We start from the raw sequence: 21,617 nt of genomic DNA, 5'->3' as shown, positions 1-21,617 counted from the left end.
TGCCAAAACCTTTGACTGTGTAGATCACAACAAACTGTGGAAAATTCTTAAAGAGATGGGAATACCAGACCTCCTGACCTGCCTCCTGAGAAATCTGTATGCAGGCCAAGAAGCAACAGTTAGAACCGAATATGGAACAGCAGATTGGTTCCACATTGGGAAAGGAGTACATCAAGGCTGTATATTGTCACCTTGCTTATTTAATTTATGTTCAGAGTATATCATGTGAAATGCTGGACTGGATGAAGCACAAGCTGGAATCAAGATTGCCGGGAGAAATATCAATAACCTCAGATATGCAGATGACACCACCCTATGGCAGAAAGTGAAGAAGAACTAAAGAGCCTCTTGATGAAAGTGAAAGAGGAGAGGGGAAAAGCTGGCTTAAAACACAGCATTGAAAAAGCTAAGATCATGGCATCCGTTCCCATCACTTCATGGCAAACAGATGGGGAAACAGTGGAAACAGTGTCAGACTTTATTTTTCTGGGCTCCAAAATCACTGCAGATGGTGACTGCAGCCATGAAAGTAAAAGACGCTAACTCCTTGGAAGGAAAGTTATGACCAACCTAGATAGCATATTCAAAAGCAGAGACATTACTTTGCCAACAAAGGTCCGTCTAGTCAAGGCTATGGTTTTTCCTGCGGTCACGTATGGATGTGAGAGTTGGACTGTGAAGAAGGCTGAGCGCCAAAGAATTGATGCTTTTGAACTGTGATGTTGGAGAAGACTCTTGAGAGTCCCTTGGACTGCAAGGAGATCCAACCAGTCCATTCTAAAGGAGATCAGTCCTGGGTGTTCTTTGGAAGGACCGATGCTGAAGATGAAACTCCAATACTTTGGCCACCTCATGTGAAGAGTTGACTCATTGGAAAAGACTCTGATGCTGGGAGGGATTGGGGGCAGGAGAAAAAGGGGATGACAGAGGTTGAGATGGCTGGATGGCATCACTGACTTGATGGACCTGAGTCTGAGTGAACTCCGGGAGTTGGTGCTAGACGGGGAGGCCTGGTGTGCCGCAACTCATGGGGTCGCAAAGAGTTGGACACGACTGAGTGACTGAACTGACTGATTGACATTTTATTTAACCATTCCCCCAAAAGAATGGACCTTCTCATTTTACACATTTTAGCAATAGAATCAAGAAAGAGAAGGCTAAGACCTAAAGTCAGAAATGTTTCTTAGTCCTAGAATCTCCTGTTTTTGTACACCACACCCTCCAACACACACACAAACTCAAGCATATCAAAATAATCCCAAGAACATTAAATATAATGTTCGTGTTATTATATGAAAGTTGAGTTTTATTCAAGTCAGACTTTGGAGTCACATTACTAATCTCAAATTCCATTACCACCATTACCATCTGTGATACTGTGGACAAATTCCTCAACCTCTTTTTGCATCTGTTTCCTCATTCATAAAATAGGGATGATAACTGTTGTTGAAAGTTAAATGAATTACTTCATGGAATACCCTTACTAAAGCTATTGCCATGGCCTTTAATGCTATAATTGTGTAGGTATTTCTTAAATACATATTAAGTTTGCACTTTGTTTTGGCATTTTGGAGCCAAAAATTTTCTTTTTACTTCATTTCTGATACTTTTTAAAAAGTCTCACATGCCTTTGAAAATTCCTTGGCCCTAGGCATTTTTTTTTTTTTGAACATAAAGAACTTAGTTTAATTACATCAGCCTCCATTTTTCTTTCCCTGGTCTCGTCTTTGCATTTTTTATTATAGTACATTAAGTTCTATTTCTTACTTAATTGCTTTAAGTATATTTAAACCTCTATTTCTTTTTATTACTTTATTTAATTGTAGGCTAATTACTTTACAATATTGTAGTGGTTTTTGCCATACACTGACATGAATCAGCCATGGGTGTGTGTACATGTGTTCCCCATCCTGAACCCCTCTCCCAACTCCCTCCGCATCCCGTCTCTCAGGGTCATCCCAGTGCACCAGCCCTGAGCACCCTGTCTCATGCATGAGACAGGCCCTAGGCATTTAAAAAGCCCCTAGCCCAAGATTTAAAGCAGTCTGACCTCAGCTCAGGCACCTTTTGCTAAGATCATTCTCTCTAGTGGGCTCTGGTACAGGGGAATCCTGGAAATGTTCAGGGCAGAGACTGAAATGCAAATCCTCCACACTTTTTTATATTAATAAACTTTATTTTTAAAGAGCAGAGGTAGGTTCACAGCAAAATTGAGTGAAAAGTACAGGGAGTTCTGATATACCCTCTGTCCTCAGAAATCTACAACCTCCCCCACCACTGAAATTCTGCAACATAATGCACGTTTTTACAATCATTTTACTCCACTGACACATCCTTATCATCCTGTGTCCATAGGTTATGTTAGGGTGCACCCTCAGTATTATACATTCTATGGATTTTGCCAGAGGTGCAATGGCATATATCCACCATTGTGGTATCATATAGAATAGTTCCACTGCCCTGAAAATTCCCTGTGTTCCACCCAATCATCCTTACCTCCTCTGTAGTCCCTAGGAGCCATTTATCTTTTTATTGTCTCCATAGGTTTGCCTTCTTGACTGTACCGGGTGGTTGGAATCATACAGTGTAGCCTTTTCCTATTAGCTTCTTTCACTTAGTTATATGCATTTAAGTTTCCTCCACAGCTTTCCATGATTTCATAGTTCATTCTTTTTTAGCACTGAGTAGTATCTTTTCTCTTATTATATGGAATCCTAAACATTAGATTTTTTTTCCTGTTCTATTTTTTCTCAGTTTTATTAAGATACATTTGACAGGTATTAGTTTTTTTTAACCATAATGTCAAAATGTAATTATCTTGATTGTGACAGAATTGAGTAATGGCAAATATTTTTCTATTTTTGAAAAAAAAAGGAATTTATTTTAATTGGAGAACAATTACTTTACAATATCGTGATGTTTTTTAGCCATACATCAATATGAATCGGCCATAGATATACATGTGTCGCCTCCATCGTAAACCCCCCTGCCCAACTCCCTCTCCACCCTGCCTCTTCAGATTGTCACAGAGTGCTGGCTTTGGGTGCCCTGCTTCATACAGCAAACTCGGCACTGGTTATCTGCTCTACATATGGTACTGCGTGTGTTTCAATGCTGTTCTCTCAAATCATCCCGTCCTCTCCCTCTCCCACTGAGTCCAAAAATCTGTTCTTTACATCTGTGTCTCCTTTGTTGCCCTGTACATAGGATCATACGTACCATCTTCAGATCCCATATATATGCATTAATACATGGTATGTGTCTTCTTTCTGACTTATTTCACTCTGTATAATAGGCTCTAGGTTCATCCATCTCATTAGAACTGACTCAAATGCATCTGCTTTTATAGCTGAGTGATATTCCACCGTGTGTATGTACCACAACTTCTTTATCCATGCAGCTGCCAATGGACAACTAGGTTGCTTCCATGTTCTAGCTATTGCAAATAGTGCTGCATTGAACATTGGGGTTATTAGTGTGTAAAGTTTTAATTATGTGCAGACATAAAGCATTGAAGTCAAAATACTTCAATAAACAGATTTCAGTAATTCAACTTATAGCAGGTATAACAAAACTTATTTTTTTTACAATGCCAGCACTTAGTTTTTAAAAAAAAAAACAAAAAAAAAAAACCAAGAATTTCTTATTGATGACAACTAAATGGTGTCTGTCATTTTATCACACAGAAGTTTCATCCATTCACTATACTTTTCTAATCAGTTCTACATGCAAATACATGTTTTTAATGTTTTGCATACTATTCCTGTATGTTTGCTATAAAAATACATAAACCTAAAAAAAAAAATCAGTATCAGCAATTTACAAGTTTCTCAAAATAACACTCTGTATTAAAATACCACCAAATCCCACTAAAATGAAGCTATTTAATTGTTAATATTAATAATTGTAATGCAACCCAACAGGAAATTTTCCTTTGTTAATTATTCTCTGGTAGCTATTTTCAGTAGTTTTGGCGCCCAGAAGACCATTGTGAATTTTGTGGACTTGTGTGGGGGTTGTCACAATGGTAAAGGGATGCTGTTAGGCTAGCTGTCTTGATGTCCAAGTTCAGTACATCCACCAAATGTAATACCTACCCCCCGTGCTTGGTGCTTCCAACTCCTGATCTCAAAGATCTAGAGGATAAGTTCCCTTTTGCAAACATTTTTGAGGTGTCACTTGCTTTCTTTTGTCAAGTCATCTACTGCTTGTCTGACTTCTAAACGTTTGTTGAATATCCTCTGATGTTTTCTTTCCCAATCTCTTGTTCATAAGGCATTTCTACCTTTTTCCCTGCCTTTGCTCTCATTTCAGTGGTTCAAAGGAAGAAGAGCTCACCAAGTGATCTGTCTGCTGGGCATAAAAGCTCAGTGGGAGATAATATTGCCTCCTATAATTGTAGAAAATGTTTTAGGTGGTTTTGGTTGTTACATAGCCTGACTGGTGTTCTGGCGGTTAGTGCTTAGTTAGGGCTAGATCTGCTAAACATAGTGCCTTATGTGAGGTCACCAAAAATGCCAGTGGTATTCAGGGTTATCAGTTTTGCTCAGCCTTATATTCAGTTCAGTCACTCAGTCATGTCCGACTGTTTGCAAACCAAGGGACTGCAGCACGCCAGGCTTCCCTGTCCATCACTAACTCCCAGAGCTTGCTCAAACTCCCGTCCATTGAGTCAGTGATGCCATCCAGCTGTCTCATACTCTGTTGTCCCCTTCTCCTCCTGCCTTCCATCTTTCCCAGCATCAGGGTCTTTTCCAATGAGTCAGCCTTATATTAACTAAACATAAACACTATGCTTAAACATTAACATTTCCTATAGCTGACAGTAATGTATAATCTTATTCATTACTATTTCTAAAGAAGAGTTTTTTGAAACTAATTTGCATTCAGTAATAAAACTAAAAACAGTATCATCGCTCCTTATCTTAAAAGGAAGAAAACATTGGATAAATTGTTTTCTTACTCTAGCATCCAGCTTTGCTACATTTTTTTTTTCTTCATACTAACAGATATTTTGGTAGAAGATCTCAGTGGGATTGCAGAGGGGCATCAAATCTTAATGAACTTCATCAGCTATTAAGTGACATAATGATTAGAAGATTAAAGACTGAAGTTTTAACCCAGCTGCCCCCTAAAATCAGACAGCGTATTCCATTTGATCTTCCATCAGCAGCAGCCAAGGTGAGAACCTATGTTTGATTGAAAGTCTTATCTGAAATCATTTGAAATTATACTATGAAAGATTGCACATATTTCATATTTCACAGAAGGAAAAAATTCACTGTCTTAAAATAGGTTTAATTTAAAAAGCCATATGAATTGTCTTATATCATTTCAAGAAAAGAGCAGGAAGAATTTAAATTTAGTCATCAAATAATGTGAAAAGATTTAGTATCTTAGTCTTTAAAAAATATATTTCTGCTGAATGGTGAAAAAAACACTTCAATTGCTGCATAGACTTAGTACTAAGAATTCTAAGTATTTGTAGGGTGTGAAGCCCAGTAATTAGCAAGAAAAGTTCAGTTTCTTACTCTTAAGTACATGTAACTGTCTTCTAGAATAATTTGGTTGCATCCCCTAATTCTGGAAATCTTAAAACTTCATGACCATGTTATAATGTGAAGTTCAACTTACTAGAAAACCAAAATTGTATTTTCCCCAGCCCTTATCTACATTTACTTTTGAGGAGTACGATGTTTGTGTAATCTCTGAAATTTCTTCACATCTGGACATAACTATCAGCAAATACTACTTATTGCCTTATTTTATCTTGAAAGCTTAAAATAAGCATTTTGTATATTAAAAAAAAACACTGAGCAGTATAAGTAAAATAAAAATGGTCTTATTTTCTGTATCCATTTTTTTAAGAAAAGAAACATAAAAGTGTCAATATCATATCACATTTTTATGTGACAATATTCCCCAAGTCTTTATGCTTATTTAAATAAAATCATACCATTAAATTAAGTGCTCTGCTACCATATATATTTTTGCTACTGTGCATTGTTTCTGTTTTTACTTAAAATTTTTATTTTATTTAAATTTTTTCTTAAATTTTTATTTTTTTCTTTACTAAATGTCCCTTTGTAAGAGAAGGCTGCAATTGTTTGATTTATGGTGTTAGCAAAGGGCTTGATTTTCTCCCACACCTATTCATCGCTTTCTGTCATTAGCACAAACATGTGTCTGACCTACCTCCACACTGATGTTTTTAAATGAACACACTGGTATCTTTGAGAAGTTATATATATATGTATTTTTTATATATAAAAAAAGAAGGACATGATTCATTATTACATTAATTGCTGTCATCTTTATACTGTATTTCTAAACATTGTTATTTTCTCCTACATAGGAACTGAATTCCAGCTTTGAAGAGTGGGAAAAATTAATGAGAGATCCATATTCAGGTGCTACCGAGACTGTCATGGGGTTGATTACTCGCATGTTTAAACAAACTGCTATTGCCAAGGTACACATTAGCTGACCATCCTGTGTTTGTGTTGATACAAATTATTTAATGTATTTAATTTTTAAAATTAAGCAACCTAGTTGCATACTGCATCATGTCTTTGCCATTTAATTTTTTTAAGTATTTATCATGGAAAAATTCAGACAGATTCAAAGTAAACAGTATAATGAGCACTGTTACACCTGTTTTCTTATATATATATATTCATATTCATATATATAAATGTGGAGTAGGATTGTGCTTATTAATTTATTTGGCTGCATTAGGTCTTAGTTGCAGCATGTGGGATCTCTGTTGTGTTATGGGGGGTCTTTCACAGTGGGGCACAGGCTCTCTCGTTATGGCTCACAGACTGCCTAGTGGTGGCATGTGGGCTCAGTAAGTTGTGGTGTGAGCTTAGTTGCTCTGCAACATGTGGGATCTTAGTTCCCAAAAACGGATCAAACCAGTGTACCCTGCATTGCAAGGCAGATTCTTAACCACTGGATCACCAGGGAAATCCCCTATACCTGTTCATATATTGATCCTTTTCTTTAGATGGGTATACTTTGATGAGGGAGTATATTTTATGCTTTCTCATTGAAAGAACTTACATATATTCATCATTTTTGCCAGCTTTTGCCATGGTCTTACTACAAAATGGCTACTAGTAATCTTTTTTATATGTCAATCATTTTTAATTGGTATTATGTTTTTACATTCCTCCAGATATAGTTGTGTTTACATTCTGTTTGTCCAAAGGTGCAAGTTAGAGAGTTAGTTTTTAAATCTCAATGACTATCAAATAGATTCATCACACATTGTTTGTTGCTGTTTTTACCAGCATCATTGAACTTATACATGCTAATATGTCATCTTTCTCCAAATCTGAGATTTCCTTTATAACATAACTTTTTAAAAAGAGGTTTGTTAAGGTATAATTCACATATAGTGAAATTCTTTTTAAAACATACTGTTTGATGAAACTTAACATATATAGTTAATCACCAGTACAATCAAGATAGAGAACATTTCTATTATCCCCAAGTTTCCTCACGCACCTTTGTGGATGTTTCCTTCACACCTCCCTCTAGACTTTGGTGCTCACAGATCTGGTTTCTATCACTATTCAGTTCAGTTCAGCTCAGTCGTGTCTGACTCTTTGCAACCCCATGGACTGCAGCATGCCAGGCTTCCCTGTTCATCACCAACTCCTGGAACTCACTCAAACTCATGTCCATCAAGTCGGTGATGCCATCCAACATCTCATCCTCTGTCGTCCCCTTCTCCTCCTGCCTTCAATCTTTCCCAGCATCAGGGTCCTTTCCAATGAGTCAGTTCTTCACATCAGATGGCCAAAGTATTGGCATTGCATCAGGTGGCCAAAGTATTCTACCACTATAGTTTTGTGTTTTTCAGAATGTCACAAAAATGGAATCCCATAGTATATAGCTTTGTGTCTGGCTTGTTTCACTTAGCATAAAATTTTTGAATATTCATCCATGTTTTTGCATGTTAAATTAGTTTTTTCATTTTTATTGCTGAATAGTATTTCAATATATGGATATATTAATATTTATATATCTATATTAATGTAACAATTTTTAGAACTTCCTTTACCAGTTAGTGGTTATTTGGAGTATTCTCAATTTGTGCTTTTATGGACATGCGTATTATAATCATTCATGTGCAAGTCTTTATATGAACACATTTTCATTTGCCATGAGTAAATAATTGGAACAAAGACTACTGGGTCATATGGAAAGCATAGACTTAACTTCATCAAAAGCTGCCAAATTGTTTTTCAAAGTGGTATAGCATTTTGCATTCCAAGTATCAACATAGGAGAGTTCCAGTGTCCTCCATCTTTGTCAGCACTTGGTATTGTCAATCTTTTTTAAAATTTTAGTTATTCTTTTTGGTATGGGTGGTGTCTCTTGGTTATTTTAACTTACCTTTCCTTAATGTCTAATGATATCGAACATATTTTCATTTAGTTTTTAGCCATTCATTTTCTTTTGTAAAGTGTCTGCTCACATCAAGCCCATATTTATACTGGGTTATATGAGCCCTTGATATATCTTAGAAACAAGTTCTCTAACATATCTGTCATTTACAAATAATTATTCCAAGTCTGTGGATCCATTTCTGTTTTCTTAACATTGTCTGTTTCAAGAACAGAAATTTTAAGTTTTGAAACAATCATGTTTATCAATTATTTATCTTCAGTTCAGTTCAGTCTCTCAGTCGTGTCTGACTCTTTGCGACCCCATGGACTGCAGCACGCCAGGCTTCTCTGTCCATCACTAACTCCCAGAGCTTACTCAAACTCATGTCCCTTGAGTCAGTGATGCCATCCAACCATCTCATCCTCTGTCATCCCCTTCTCCTTCTGCCTTCAATCTTGCCCAGCATCAGGGTCTTTTCAATGGGTCACTTCTTTGCATCAGGTGGCCACAGTATTGGAGTTTCAGCTTCAGCATCAGTCCTTCCAATGAATATTCAGGACTGATTTCCTTTAGGATGGACTGGTTGGATCTGCTTGCTGTCCAAGGGACTCTCAAGAGTCTTCTCCAACACCACAGTTCAAAAGCATCAATTCTTTGGTGCTCAGCTTTCTTCATGGTCCAACTCTCATATCCGTACATTACTACTGGAAAAACCACACCTTTGACTAGACGGACCTTTGTTGGCAAAGTAATGTCTCTGCTTTTTAATATGCTGTCTAGATTGGTCATAACTTTCATCAAGAGGCTCTTTAGTTCCTCTTCACTTTCTGCCATAAGTGTGGTGTCATCTGCATATCTGAGGTTATTGATATTTCTCCCAGAAATCTTGATTCAAGCTTGTACTTCATCCAGCCTAGCATTTCTCATGATGTACTCTGCATATAAGTTAAATAAGCAGGGTGACAATATATAGCCTTGACATACTCCTTTCCCACTTTGAAACCAGTCTGTTGTTCCATGTCAAGTTCTAACTGTTACTTCTTGACCTGCATACAGATTTCTCAAGAGGCAGGTAAGGTGGTCTGATAGTCCCATATCTTGAAGAATTTTCCACAGTTCTTTGTGATCCACAAAATCAAAGGCTTTAGCATAGTCAATAAAGCAGAAGTAGATGCTTTTCTAGAATTCTCTTGCTTTTTTGATGATCCAACGGATGTTGGCAATTTGATCTCTGGTTCCTCTGCCTTTTCTAAATCCAGCTTGAACATCTGGAAGTTTATGGTTCATGTATGTTGAATCCTGGCTTGGAGAATTTTGAGCATTACTTTGCTAGCATGTGAGATGAGTGCAATTGTGTGGTAGTTTGAACATTCTTTGGCATGGCCTTTCTTAGGATTGGAATGAAAACTGACCTCTTCCAGTCCTGTGGCCACTGCTGAGTTTTTCAAATTTGCTGGCATATTGAGTGCAGCACTTTCACAGCATCATCTTTCAGGATTTGAAATAGCTCAACTGGTATTCCATCACCTCCATTAGCTTTGTTAGTAGTGATGCTTCCTAAGGCCCACTTGACTTCACATCCAGGATGTCTGGCTCTAGGTGAGGGATCACACCATCGTGATTATCTGGGTCGTGAAGGTCTTTTTTGTACAGTTCTTCTGTGTATTCTTGCCACCTCTCCTTAATATCTTCTGCTTCTGTTAGGTCCATACCATTTCTGTCCTTTTTTGAGCCCATCTTTGCATGAAATGTTCCCTTGGTATCTCTAATTTTCTTGAAGAGATCTCTAGTCTCTTGAGGAGACTAGAGATCTCTAAATTATTTCCTTACTTTTTTTTCAGTTGCACTAGGTCTTCATTGCTGTGCATGGGCACTCTCTACTTGTGGCTAGCCACGGCTGCTCTTTGTTACGGTGCACTGGCTTCTCACTGTGGTTGCTTCTCTTATTGTGGATCACAGGCTGCAGGGGCATGGGCTTCAGTAGTTGCAGCATGTGGGCTCAGTAACTGTGGCTCATGAGCCCTAGACTGCGTGGGCTTTAGTAGTTGAGCACATAGGTTCTGGGGAGCAGACTCAGTAGGTGTTACACACAAGCTTAGTTATTCTGTGTCATGTGGAATCTTTCCGGACCAGGAATCGAACTCATGTCCCCTGTATTGTCAGGTGGATTCATATCCACTGTACCAACATGGAAGTCCTCAATTTTCTTTTTATATTTTATGCGTTTTGAGTCCTAATTGATTTTTGCTTAATCCAGATTCAAAAAGATTTTCTCCAATGTTTTCTTCTAGAAGTACTATAACCTTACATTATATATGTAAGTCTATGAGCTAGTTTGAGACAATTTTTTAAAAATATTTGTTTATTTATTTGGCTGCACCTGGCCTTAGTTGCAGCATATAGAACCAGCTTCCTGACTAGGGATTGAACCCAGACCCCCTTCACTGGGCGCATGGAGTCTTAGCTACTGGACCACCAGGGAAATCCTGAGATAATTTTTGTGTGTGTGTGATGTAAAGGTGGAGGTTCAGTTGGTTTTTTGTTTTTCTTACATATGGATTTTCATATTGTTCCAGCCTCCTTAGTTGGAAAGTCAGTTTCTCCCTTATTGAATTATCTTGGTACTTTCATAAAAAATCACTTGGTTATGTATGTATAAATCTGTTTCTGAACTCTGTTCTGTTTCATTGATCTATGCATCAGACCTGAGAGGAATACTACACTGGCTTGATTTACTCTATCTTTATAATAAGGCTTGAAATCACATAATGTTCACCTGTACTTGATTCTTTTTCAAAATTGTTCTGTCTCTTATATGTCTTCTGCTTTTCCTTATGATTTATAGAATTAGCTAGTTTAATATGTACAATTTTCATTGGAATTATTTTGAATCTGTAATTTGTAAGAATTGACTGTCTTTAAATTGAGATATAGTCAACACAGTTTCTATTAGTTTCAGGTATATGACATAATTATTTGATGTTTATGTCTATTGCAAATTGATTATCACAAGAAATTCAGTTAACATCCATCATCATATATACTTACAAAATTTTTTTCTTGTGGTGAAGACCCTTAAGAGCCACCCTTTTAGCAACCTTCAAACATTCAATGTAGTGTTATTAACTATTATCACCATGCTGTAGCTATATCCCATGACCCATTTATTTTATAACTGGAAGTTTATACCTTTTGACCTCTTCTACCTCTTTCACTCACCTGCCCCTCTTTGTTTTGCCTCTGTCAACAACCAGTCTGTTCCCTGTAGTGTGAGCGTGGTGGGGTGGAGGGAAGGTGGTTTGTTTTTTTCAGATTCCACATATAAGTGAGATCCCAAGGAATTTATATTTTCCGTAGTAGCTGTACCAATCTTCATTTCTACCAGTAGTGCACAAGGGATCCCATTCTGTGCATTCTTGCCAGCACCATTTTTTTCTTCCCAGCACCATTTTTTTCTTCCCTTTTTTGATAATAGCCAATCTAACAGATGTGAGATGATATTGAATATTCTTTTCTTAATATTATTGAATTTCCTGATCCATAAAAAGAGTTTCTTTCTTCTTTGGTTTAGGTCTTAAATTTCTCCCAGCAATGTTTTCTGATTTTCCTGAATACATTTTGTTAGATTTCTTTCTTGCTATTTCATGTCTTTTATGCTGTTGTAGATAGTATTTTTAAATTTAAATTTCTACTTTTTCACTGCTAAATATAGATTATTAATTATTATATATTGACGTTTTACTTTGTAATCCTGCTACACTCACTTATGAGTTCTTATGACATTTTGGTAAGTTCTTTGGGATTTTGTGCATAGATATCATTTTGTCTGCATATAAAGATACTTTTATTTTTTCCCTGTAATCTGTATGCCTTTTATTTTTATTGCGTATCACATTGAAGGAACAGAAGTATAATTTTGAACAGAAATGGTAGTGTTAAATAACTTTCCCTTGCTGCTAATCTTAGAATGAAACCATTCAGCCTTTTGCCATTAATTCCAATGTTTTCTTTAAGATTTTTATTGATGCTCTTTTTTAAGCTGAGAAAATTTCCTTCTTTTAGTAGTTTGTTGAGAGGAGAGATGAGACATAGAAAGTGTTTTCCTTTGTCAGAGCAGTGTTAGTAAGAAGGTAGCTACCATAAAAGTGGGTAAGAAGAAGACACCTAAAATGTAACAAAATTATGCAAGGTAAGTGTCCTTGATGTTTATCCTAGAGAAATGAAAACTTAGGTTTTACACAAACATCTTTACAGGAATTTATGTATAATAACCAAAAACTTGGAAACAACCCAAATGCCCTTCAAACAAATTGTAGTACTTTAATATAATGGAATATTCAATTAAAAGGAATGAACTGTTGACAAATGCAACAAGTTGGATGAATCTCAAGAACATTGTACTAAGTGACAGAAGCCAGTATCAAAAGTTTACATACATCATGGCACCATTTTTACATTTTCAAAATGATAGAATTATATGATATGATAGAATTACAGTGATAGAAAATATCATTATTCCAATGTAATTTTCTAGTGTTTAATTGCACTATGCTGCTGCTAAGTCGCTTCAGTCGTGTCCGACTCTGTGTGACCCCATAGACAGTAGCCTACCAGGCTCCCCCGCCCCTGGGATTCTCCAGGCAAGAACACTGGAGTGGGTTGCCATTTCCTTCTCCAATGCATGAAAATGAAAACTGAAAGGGAAGTCGCTCAGGTGTGTCCGACTCTTAGTGACCCATGGACTGCAGCCCACCAGACCTCTCCATCCATGGGATTTTCCAGGCAAGAGTACTGGAGTGGGGTGCCATTGCCTTCTCTGGTGAGATTACATTAATTATGTAATTAATGTAATCTGACAGTTTGATAGATTTCCACATCATTCATGATAAAACATCTCAGCAAACTAGAAGTAGAAAGGGATTTCCTCATCCCAATAAAAGGCATTTTTGGAAAACTTACTATCAACATCATAGTTAATGCTCAAAGACTGAATACTATTCCCTAAGATCAGAAACAAAATAAGAGTCTGCTCTTATCAATTCATTTCATCACTGTTTACTTCAACATTGTTTCTATAGCTGGGTAATAGGCTAGAAAAAGAAAGAAAATGTGTGCAGATTGAAAAGGACAACGTGATTCTTTGCATTGAAAAACAAACAACACTTCAACCTACTAGAACTGAGTGGATTTATCAAGTTTGCAGAATTCATGTTCAAGATACAAAAAGGATTTGTAGTTCTATATTACTAGCAATGGAAAATTGGAAATTCAAATTTGTAAAATACAGTTTACGATAGTATCAATAAGTATGAGCTAATTTTGGAATAAATTCAAGAAAAAAATTTCACTGAAAAGTATAAAACATTGTTTAGAGAATACAAAGCAAACTTAAATGACAAGATAGATCATTTTCATGAATCAGATGATTTGATATTGTGAAGATGTCCATTCTTGTATATAAATTAATTTATACACTCAATATAATGCTAATCAAAATCCCTGTAATATTTTTTATACAGGTTGACAAACTAAATGTAAAATTTATGTGGCAACCAATACAAAGCACTTCCTGTAGCCAAAATAATTCTGAATGAAGTTGGAAGACTCACACCATATAAAATAAAGTTACTATAACATTGCAATAGACATTTAAACTAATGAACCAGAAAAGAGAGCTTAGCAGTAGATGTTCATCAGTTCAATTCAGTTCATTCTCTCAGTTGTTTCCGACTCTTTGTGACCACATGGACTGTAGCAAGCCAGGCTTCCCTGTCCATCACCAACTCCCAGAGCTTACTCAAACTCATGTCCATTGAGTCGGTGATGCAATCCAGCCATCTCATCCTCTGTTGTCCCCTTCTTCTTCTGCCTTCAATCTTGCCCAGCATCAGGGTCTTTTCCAAAGGATCAGTTCTTTGTATTAGGTGGCCACAGTATTGGAGTTTCAGCTTCAGCATCAGTCCTTCCAATGAATATTCAGGACTGATTTCCGTTAGGATGGACTGGTTGGATCTGCTTGCTGTCCAAGGGACTCTCAAGAGTCTTCTCCAACACCACAGTTCAAAAGCATCAATTCTTCGGCACTCAGCTTTCTTCATGGTCCAACTCTCGCATCCATACATGACTACTGGAAAAACCACACCTTTGACTAGATGGACCTTTGTTAGCAAAGTAATGTCTCTGCTTTTTAATATGCTGTCTGGGTTGGTCTTAACTTTTATTCCAAGGAGCAAGTGTCTTAATTTCATGGCTGCAGTCACCATCTGCAGTGATTTTGGAGCTCAAAAAAATAAAGTCTGTCACTGTTTTCATTGTTTCCCCATCTATTTGCTGTGAAGTGATGGGAACAGATGCCATGATCTTAGTTTTCTGAATGTTGAATACTAAGCCAACTTTTTCCCTCTCCTCTTTCACTTTCATCAAGAGGCTCTTCAATTCTTCTTTGCTTTCTGCCATAAGTGTGGTGTCATCTGCATATCTGAGGTTATTGATATTTCTCCCGGCAGTCTTGATTCCAGCTTGTGCTTCATCCAGTCGAGAAATGGCAACCCACCCCAGTATTCTTGCCTGGAGAATCCCATGGACGAAGGAGCCTGGTGCGCTACAGTCCACGGGGTCGCAAAGAGTCGGACACGACTGAGCGACTTCACTTTCACTTTCACTCTGCATATAAGTTAAATAAGCAGAGTGACAATATACAGCCTTGACGTACTCCTTTCCCAATTTGGAACCAGTCTGTTGTTTCATGTCCAGTTCTAACTGTTGCTTCTTGACCTACATACAGATTTCTCAGGAGGCAGGTCAGGGGGTCTGGTATTTCCATCTCTTTAAGAGTTTTCCACAATTTGTTGTGATCCACACAGTCAAAGGCTGGAGATATTCATATTGATTGTCAACTGATCTTAAGAAAGGGGACAAGATAATAGGGAAATGATAGTCTTTTCAACAGCTCATACTAGGGCAGTTAGATAAACAAAAGGAAAAAAAATGAGCCTTGATCATTATTTCACACCATGCATAAAAATTAACTTGAAGCGAATCATACATGTATAAAAGTTAATTTGTAAAATTTTAGTAGCGTACATATTTTAAAATATCCCATCCTTTGGATAGGAACATTTTTTTTAGATAGGATACAAAGAGTACATTCTTTAAAGGAAAAGCAAATGGGACTCAAACCCTTACGGTTTATGTCGTTTAAAAGTGTTACTCAAACCCTTAAAATTACGGTGTTTCAAAGTGTTACATATGAAAGACACTGCGGCACTGAAAATGCAAATGCAAAATATAGATGGGAAGAGAATATTTGCAATACGTTCCCCCAGTTCCATTTTCCCATATCATAATTTTTGGTTTGATCAGTGTTCATTGTTTACAGTATAATGACTCTGTTAAACACTTCACAAATGAGCTATAATTACATTTCTTTTCTTTGACAACTGTTGTTTTTCTTAAAGTCGATAACTATCTTGTTTTTCATTTGTTTGCTTGCTCACTTAGCTTTCTTTGTTCTTAGTACCGACTGTAGAATACAGCTGAAAAGAAAAGAATATACATGAGCACCTTTTAGATAATTTCCTGCATATGATAAGAAACCCAGTTGGCAGTCAGAAGTGTTGATGTGTATGGATGCTACATCACTTTGGTTGTGTTGACTCTTTGTCTCTCAGTTGTGTCTGACTCTTTGTGACCCCGTGGACTGTAGCCCACCAGGCTCCTCCATCCATGGGATTTTCCAGGCAAGAATACTGGAGTGGGTTGCCATTTCCTTCTCCAGGACATCTTCCCAACCCAGGGATTGGACCCGGGTCTCCAGCATTGTAGGCAGACGCTTTACCGTCTGAGCCACCAGGGAAAACATACATGAGACCCTTTTAGATAATGTTCTGCATATGATAAGAAACCCAGTTGGAAGTCAGAAGTGTTGATATGTATGGATGCTACGTTGCTTCAGTTGTGTCAACTCTTTGCAACCTTATGGACTGTAGCCCTCTAGGCTCCTCTGTCCTTGGGATTCTCCAGGCAAGAATACTGGAGTGGGTTGCCATGCCCTGCTTCAGGGGATCTTCCCACGTCTCCTGCTGGGAGAAGCCTTTATATATGAGAACAGTTTAGATAATTTCCTGCATATGGTAAGAAACCCTAGTTGGAAGTCAGAAGTGTTGATAGTCAATAGGAAGTTGCACCTAATTCCTAGAATCCTTGAAGAAAAGTAAAGACATGAAAAAAAGTTAGTTGTTCCAGCTTAGAACATATTCCCAAAGATTATCGGTAGCAGAAGGCTACCCTGACTTCCTAGTTTTCAGTCCTTTTACTTTCCCTGCCTATTAGAACCTCTGTCCTCAGCCACCTATGAAGTTATAACTGTTATGTCAATTCGTGTGCTATAACCAGAAATAATTAGTTCATAGCATTACCAGATTGGATTTCTTAATGTATTGTCCCCAGAAATATTATTGGTATGCAGTAGAGTCCAAAGTAATTATAGATAATACAGTTTACCTACGTTGTAGTTGTAGGTAACATTGAAGGGAGGTATCTTACATTTAATATTGTTTCTATGGGAAAATGTGTTTCAGAGTTCTCCCAAATCTATCTGTTAATGAACTTTTAAAATACCACACATTATAAATTGGTAATCATGTTATGTAGCTTCCTTTCTTTGGCTAAGTGTTTTCCTAACGAATTCAGCAGATATTTATTGAGTGCCTACTATGTGGCAAGGATTATGCTTAGTGTGAGAGAGGCATGGTGAACAAGACCTGGTGTCTACCTCTCAAAGAATTTGGGGTCTGTTGGGGAAGACAGTAAAAATAAATGTTCAACTACAACAGAGCATATTGAGTGCCTGAAAAACAGGATATTGAAGAGGGACATGGGAGAAAACACTTGGTCAAGTCTTGGGGTTCAAGATTCCAAGGAATGAACAAGTAAGATGTGTAATTTATCCTGAGGGTTCTGAGCAATCAGATATTGTGGAATAGAGTAAAATGATATGATTTGCACTTTACAAAAAGAACAGCGGCTACAGGTATACCATGTTTCGTTGACCCTAGCTTTATTGCACCTTGCAGATTACATTTTTGTTGTTGTTACAAATTCAGTTTGTGGCAACTGTGCATCAAACTAGTCTTCTTGGCATTATTTTTCCAATGGCATTCACTCACTCATGTCCCTGTGTCATATTTAGGCAATTCTCATAATATTTCAAACTTCATGATTATTGTTATGTTTGTTATGGTGATCTCTGATGGGATCAGTTATCTTTTGTAATTCTTTGGGGGTGCCTTGAACAGTGTCCGTATATGCCAGTTAACTTAACTAAAATAGTTGTTTGTGTTCTGACTGCTCCATCAGCCAGCTATTCCTCTGTCTCTCTCTCTCTCTCCTTAGGCCTCCCTATTTTCTGAGACACAACAATTCTGAAATAGGCCAGTCAATGACCCTATAATGGCCTCAGCAGCGTTCAAGTGAAAGGAATAGCTGCACATGTGTCTCTTTACATCAAAAGTAGGAACGATCAAGCTTAGTAAAGAAGTCATGTTGGAAACTGAGGTAGGCTGAGAGCTAGGCCTCTTGCACCAAAGAGTTAGCCAGGTTGTGACCACAAAGGAAGAGTTCTTGCAGGAAATTAAAAGTGTTGCTCCAATGAACAAAACTGTCTTACTGATGATATGGGAAAAGTTTTAGTGGTCTGGAAAGACAATCAAACCAGTCACAACATTCCCTTAAGCCTAAGCCTCATCTAGAGCAAGGCCCTACCTCTCTTCAATTCTTTGAAGACTGAGAGAGATGAGGAAACTACAGAAGCATAGTTTGAAGGTAGCAGAGGTTGGTTCATGAAGTTTAAGGAAAGAAGTCATCTCTATAACATAAAAATACAAGATGAAGCAGCAAGTGCTGATGTAGAATCTGTAGCAAGTTATTCAGAAGATCTGGCTAAAATAATTAATGAAGGTGGCTACATTAAACAACAGATCTTCACTGTAGATGAAACAGCCTTATATTGGAAAAAGATGCCATCTAGGACTTATGCAGTTAGATAGGAGAAGTCAGTGCCTGTGTTCAAAGCTTAAAGGGACAGGTTTACTCTCCTAAACAGGAGCTAATGTGGATGGTGACTTAAGTTGAAGCCAGTGCTCAGGTTGTTCAGTTCAGTTGCTCAGTTGTGTCTGACTCTTTGTGACCCCATGGATTGCAGCATGCCAGGCTTCCCTGTTCATCACCAACTCCTGGAGCTTGCTCAAACTCATGTCCATCGAGTTGGTAATGCTATCCAACCATCTCATCCTCTGTCATCCCCTTCTCCTCCTGCTTTCAACCTTGCCCACCATCAGGGTCTTTTCCAATGGGTCAGTTCTTTGTATCAGGTGGCCAAAGTATTGGAGCTTCAGCATCAGTCCTTCCAATGAATATTCAGGACTGATTTCCTTTAGGATTGACTGGTTGGATCTCCTGGCAGTCCAAGGGATTCTCAAGAGTCTTCTCCAACACCACAGTTCAATAGCATCAGTTCTTCAGTGCTTAGCTTTCTTTATGGTCCAACTCTCACATCCATACATAACTACTGGAAAAACCATAGCTTTGACTAGATGGACCCTTGTCAGCAAAGTAATGTCCCTGCTTTTTAATACGCTGTCTAGGTTGGTCATAGCTTTTCTTCCAAGGAGTAAATGTCTTTTAATTTCATGGCTGCAGTCACCACCTGCAGTGATTTTGGAGCCCAAGAAAATAAAGTCCATCACTGTTTCCATTGTTTTCCCATCTATTTGCCATGAAGTGATGGGAACGGATGCCATTATCTTCGTTTTTTGAATGTGGATTAGTATAAGCCAACTTTTTCCCTCTCCTCTTTCACTTTCATCAAGAGGCTCTTTAGTTCTTCTTTGCTTTCTACCGTAAGGGTGGTGTCATCTGCATATCTGAGGTTATTGATATTCCTCCCAGCAGTCTTGATTCCAGCTTGTGCTTCATCCAGCCTGGCATTTCACATGATGTACTCTGCATATAAGTAAAATAGCAGGGTGACAATATACAGCCTTGACATACTCCTTGCCCAATTTGGAACCAGTTTGTTGTTCCATGTCAAGTTCTAACTGTTGCTTCTTGACCTGCATACAGATTTCTCAGGAAGCAGGTAAGATGGTCTGGTATTCCATTCTCTTGAAGAATTTTCCACAGTTTGTTGTGATCTACACAGTCAAAGGCTATGGCTTGTCAATAAAACAGAAGTAGATGCTTTTCTGGAATTCTCTTGCTTTTTCAGTGATCCATCGGATGTTGGCAATTTGATTTCTGGTTCCTCTGCCTTTTCTAAATCCAGCTTGAACATCAGGAAGTTCATGGTTCACATACTCTTGAAGCCTGACTTGGAGAATTTTGAGCATTACTTTGCTAGCATGTGAGATGAGTGCAATTGTGTGGTAGTTTGAACATTCTTTGGCATGGCCTTTCTTTGGGATTGGAATGAAAACTGACCTTTTCCAGTCCTGTGGCCACTGCTGAGTTTTCCAAATTGGCTGGCATAATGAGTGCAGCACTTTCACAGCATCATCTTTCAGGATTTGGAATAGCTCAACTGGTATTCCATCACCTCCACTAGCTTTGTTCCTAGTGATGCTTTCTAATGCCCACTTGACTGCATTCCAGGATGTCTGAATCTAGGTGAGAGATCACACCTTTGTGGTTATCTGGGTCATGAAAATTTTTTTTTGTATAGGTCTTCTGTGTATTCTTGCCACCTCTTAATATCTTCTGCTTCTGTTAGGTCCATCCCATTTCTGTCCTTTATTGAGCCCATCTTTGCACAAATGTTCCCTTGTTATCTCTAAGTTTCTTGAAGAGATCTCTAGTCTTTGCCATTCTGTTGTTTTCCTCTATTTCTTTGCATTGATCATCGAGGAAGGCTTTCTTATCTCTCCTTGCTGTTCTTTGGAACTCGGCATTCAAATGGGTATATCTTTCCTTTTCTCCTTTGCTTTTTGCTTCTCTTTTCTCACCTATTGAGTGCTCATTTACCATTCTGTATACTCTAAGGCCCTTAAGAATTATGCTAAATCTTCTCTGCCTGTGCTCTACAGGTGGAACAAGGAAGCCTGGTTGACTAGATCTGTTTACATCATGATTGACTGAATATTTTAAGCCCACTGTTGAGAACAGTGCCCAGAAAAGATTCCTTTCAAAATACTACTGCTCATTGAGAGTACCTGGTGTGATGGAGATGTATGTTGAGCTTCATGTTGTTTTTATACCTGCTAATACAATATCAGTTTTTCAGCCCCATGAATCATGGAGTAATTTCAACTTTCAACATTTTTCTTTAAGAAATACATATCATAAAGCTGTAGCTGCCACAGATAGTGATTCCTAATTTGGATCTGGAAAAATTCAGTTGAAAATTTTCTGGAAAGGATTTACCATTCTAGATGACATTAAGAACATTTGTGATTCATGGGAAGAGGTCTAAATAGCAACATTAACAAGAATTTGAAAGAAGCTTGAGTCCAACCCTCGTGAATAACTTTTAGGTGTTCAAAACTTCAAAGAAGGAAGTTGCTGGGGACCAGCCCCAGCTGATCCAGGGTATTCGAAGGAGAGACGGCCTAGGCGACTATTTATATGCTAATTAGAGATATAGAGAACAATAGAATGAGGATAGCTCAGTAGGAAAATTCAGTGGAGAAAAGAAGCTGAGTAGCTTGGTTTACGCGGGAGACCAATAAAACTTCAAGACAAGAAGTTTGCACCACTTACGTAGGCCGCAGGCGCCCTCTCGAATAGCGGAAGGTGTCTCACCCTAGACTCCTTCTCGAGTGGGTCTTAGAAGCCCAGGCATAATTAGTAAGCGTGGTGGGTTCCGCGCTCCAGATGGAGACTCAGCTGGAGGTTGGAGGGAAGAATGACATGGGGAGACCAAGCGCTGGTGAACAAGGCCCATAGCTTTATTTTTAACAGGGGCTTTTATACCCTAAGTTACACATAGAGGATAATAGGGGATGACAAAGTCAGCAGTCTTTGGTTCTTATCAAAAACCAAGGTTTCTTTCCTGCAAATGTATCGTATACAAATGGTTTAGGTGATTTACATCATCTTCTGGCCAGAAGGCCTACTAACATTTTATGACTCTTGACAAGGACTTATCAACAAAGACTTACTTTCTCTAAGAGTAATTATTTCAAGGTTTGGCACCATCTTCCAAAGATAAAATTGCATTCCTA

General features: G+C 37.9%; 1 protein-coding gene across 3 annotated transcripts in view; it reads left to right on the top strand.

Moving 5' to 3' along the window:
- The window catches only part of ZRANB3 (zinc finger, RAN-binding domain containing 3), a 304,927-nt gene that overhangs the window by 196,893 nt on the left and 86,417 nt on the right, over positions 1–21,617 (top strand). For all 3 annotated transcript variants that reach the window (XM_010853654.1, XM_010853653.1, XM_010853656.1), the window contains 2 exons: positions 5,010–5,181; positions 6,356–6,472. In XM_010853654.1, the coding sequence (XP_010851956.1) occupies positions 5,010–5,181; positions 6,356–6,472 (289 nt within the window). The remainder of the gene's footprint in view (positions 1–5,009; positions 5,182–6,355; positions 6,473–21,617) is intronic.

This window comes from Bison bison, unplaced genomic scaffold (assembly GCF_000754665.1).
Source record: "Bison bison bison isolate TAMUID 2011002044 unplaced genomic scaffold, Bison_UMD1.0 scf7180017864330, whole genome shotgun sequence".
Classification (NCBI taxonomy): Eukaryota; Metazoa; Chordata; class Mammalia; order Artiodactyla; family Bovidae; genus Bison; species Bison bison.
Note: the sequence above shows the minus strand (reverse complement) of the source record. Positions and strands in the feature narration are given on the sequence as shown.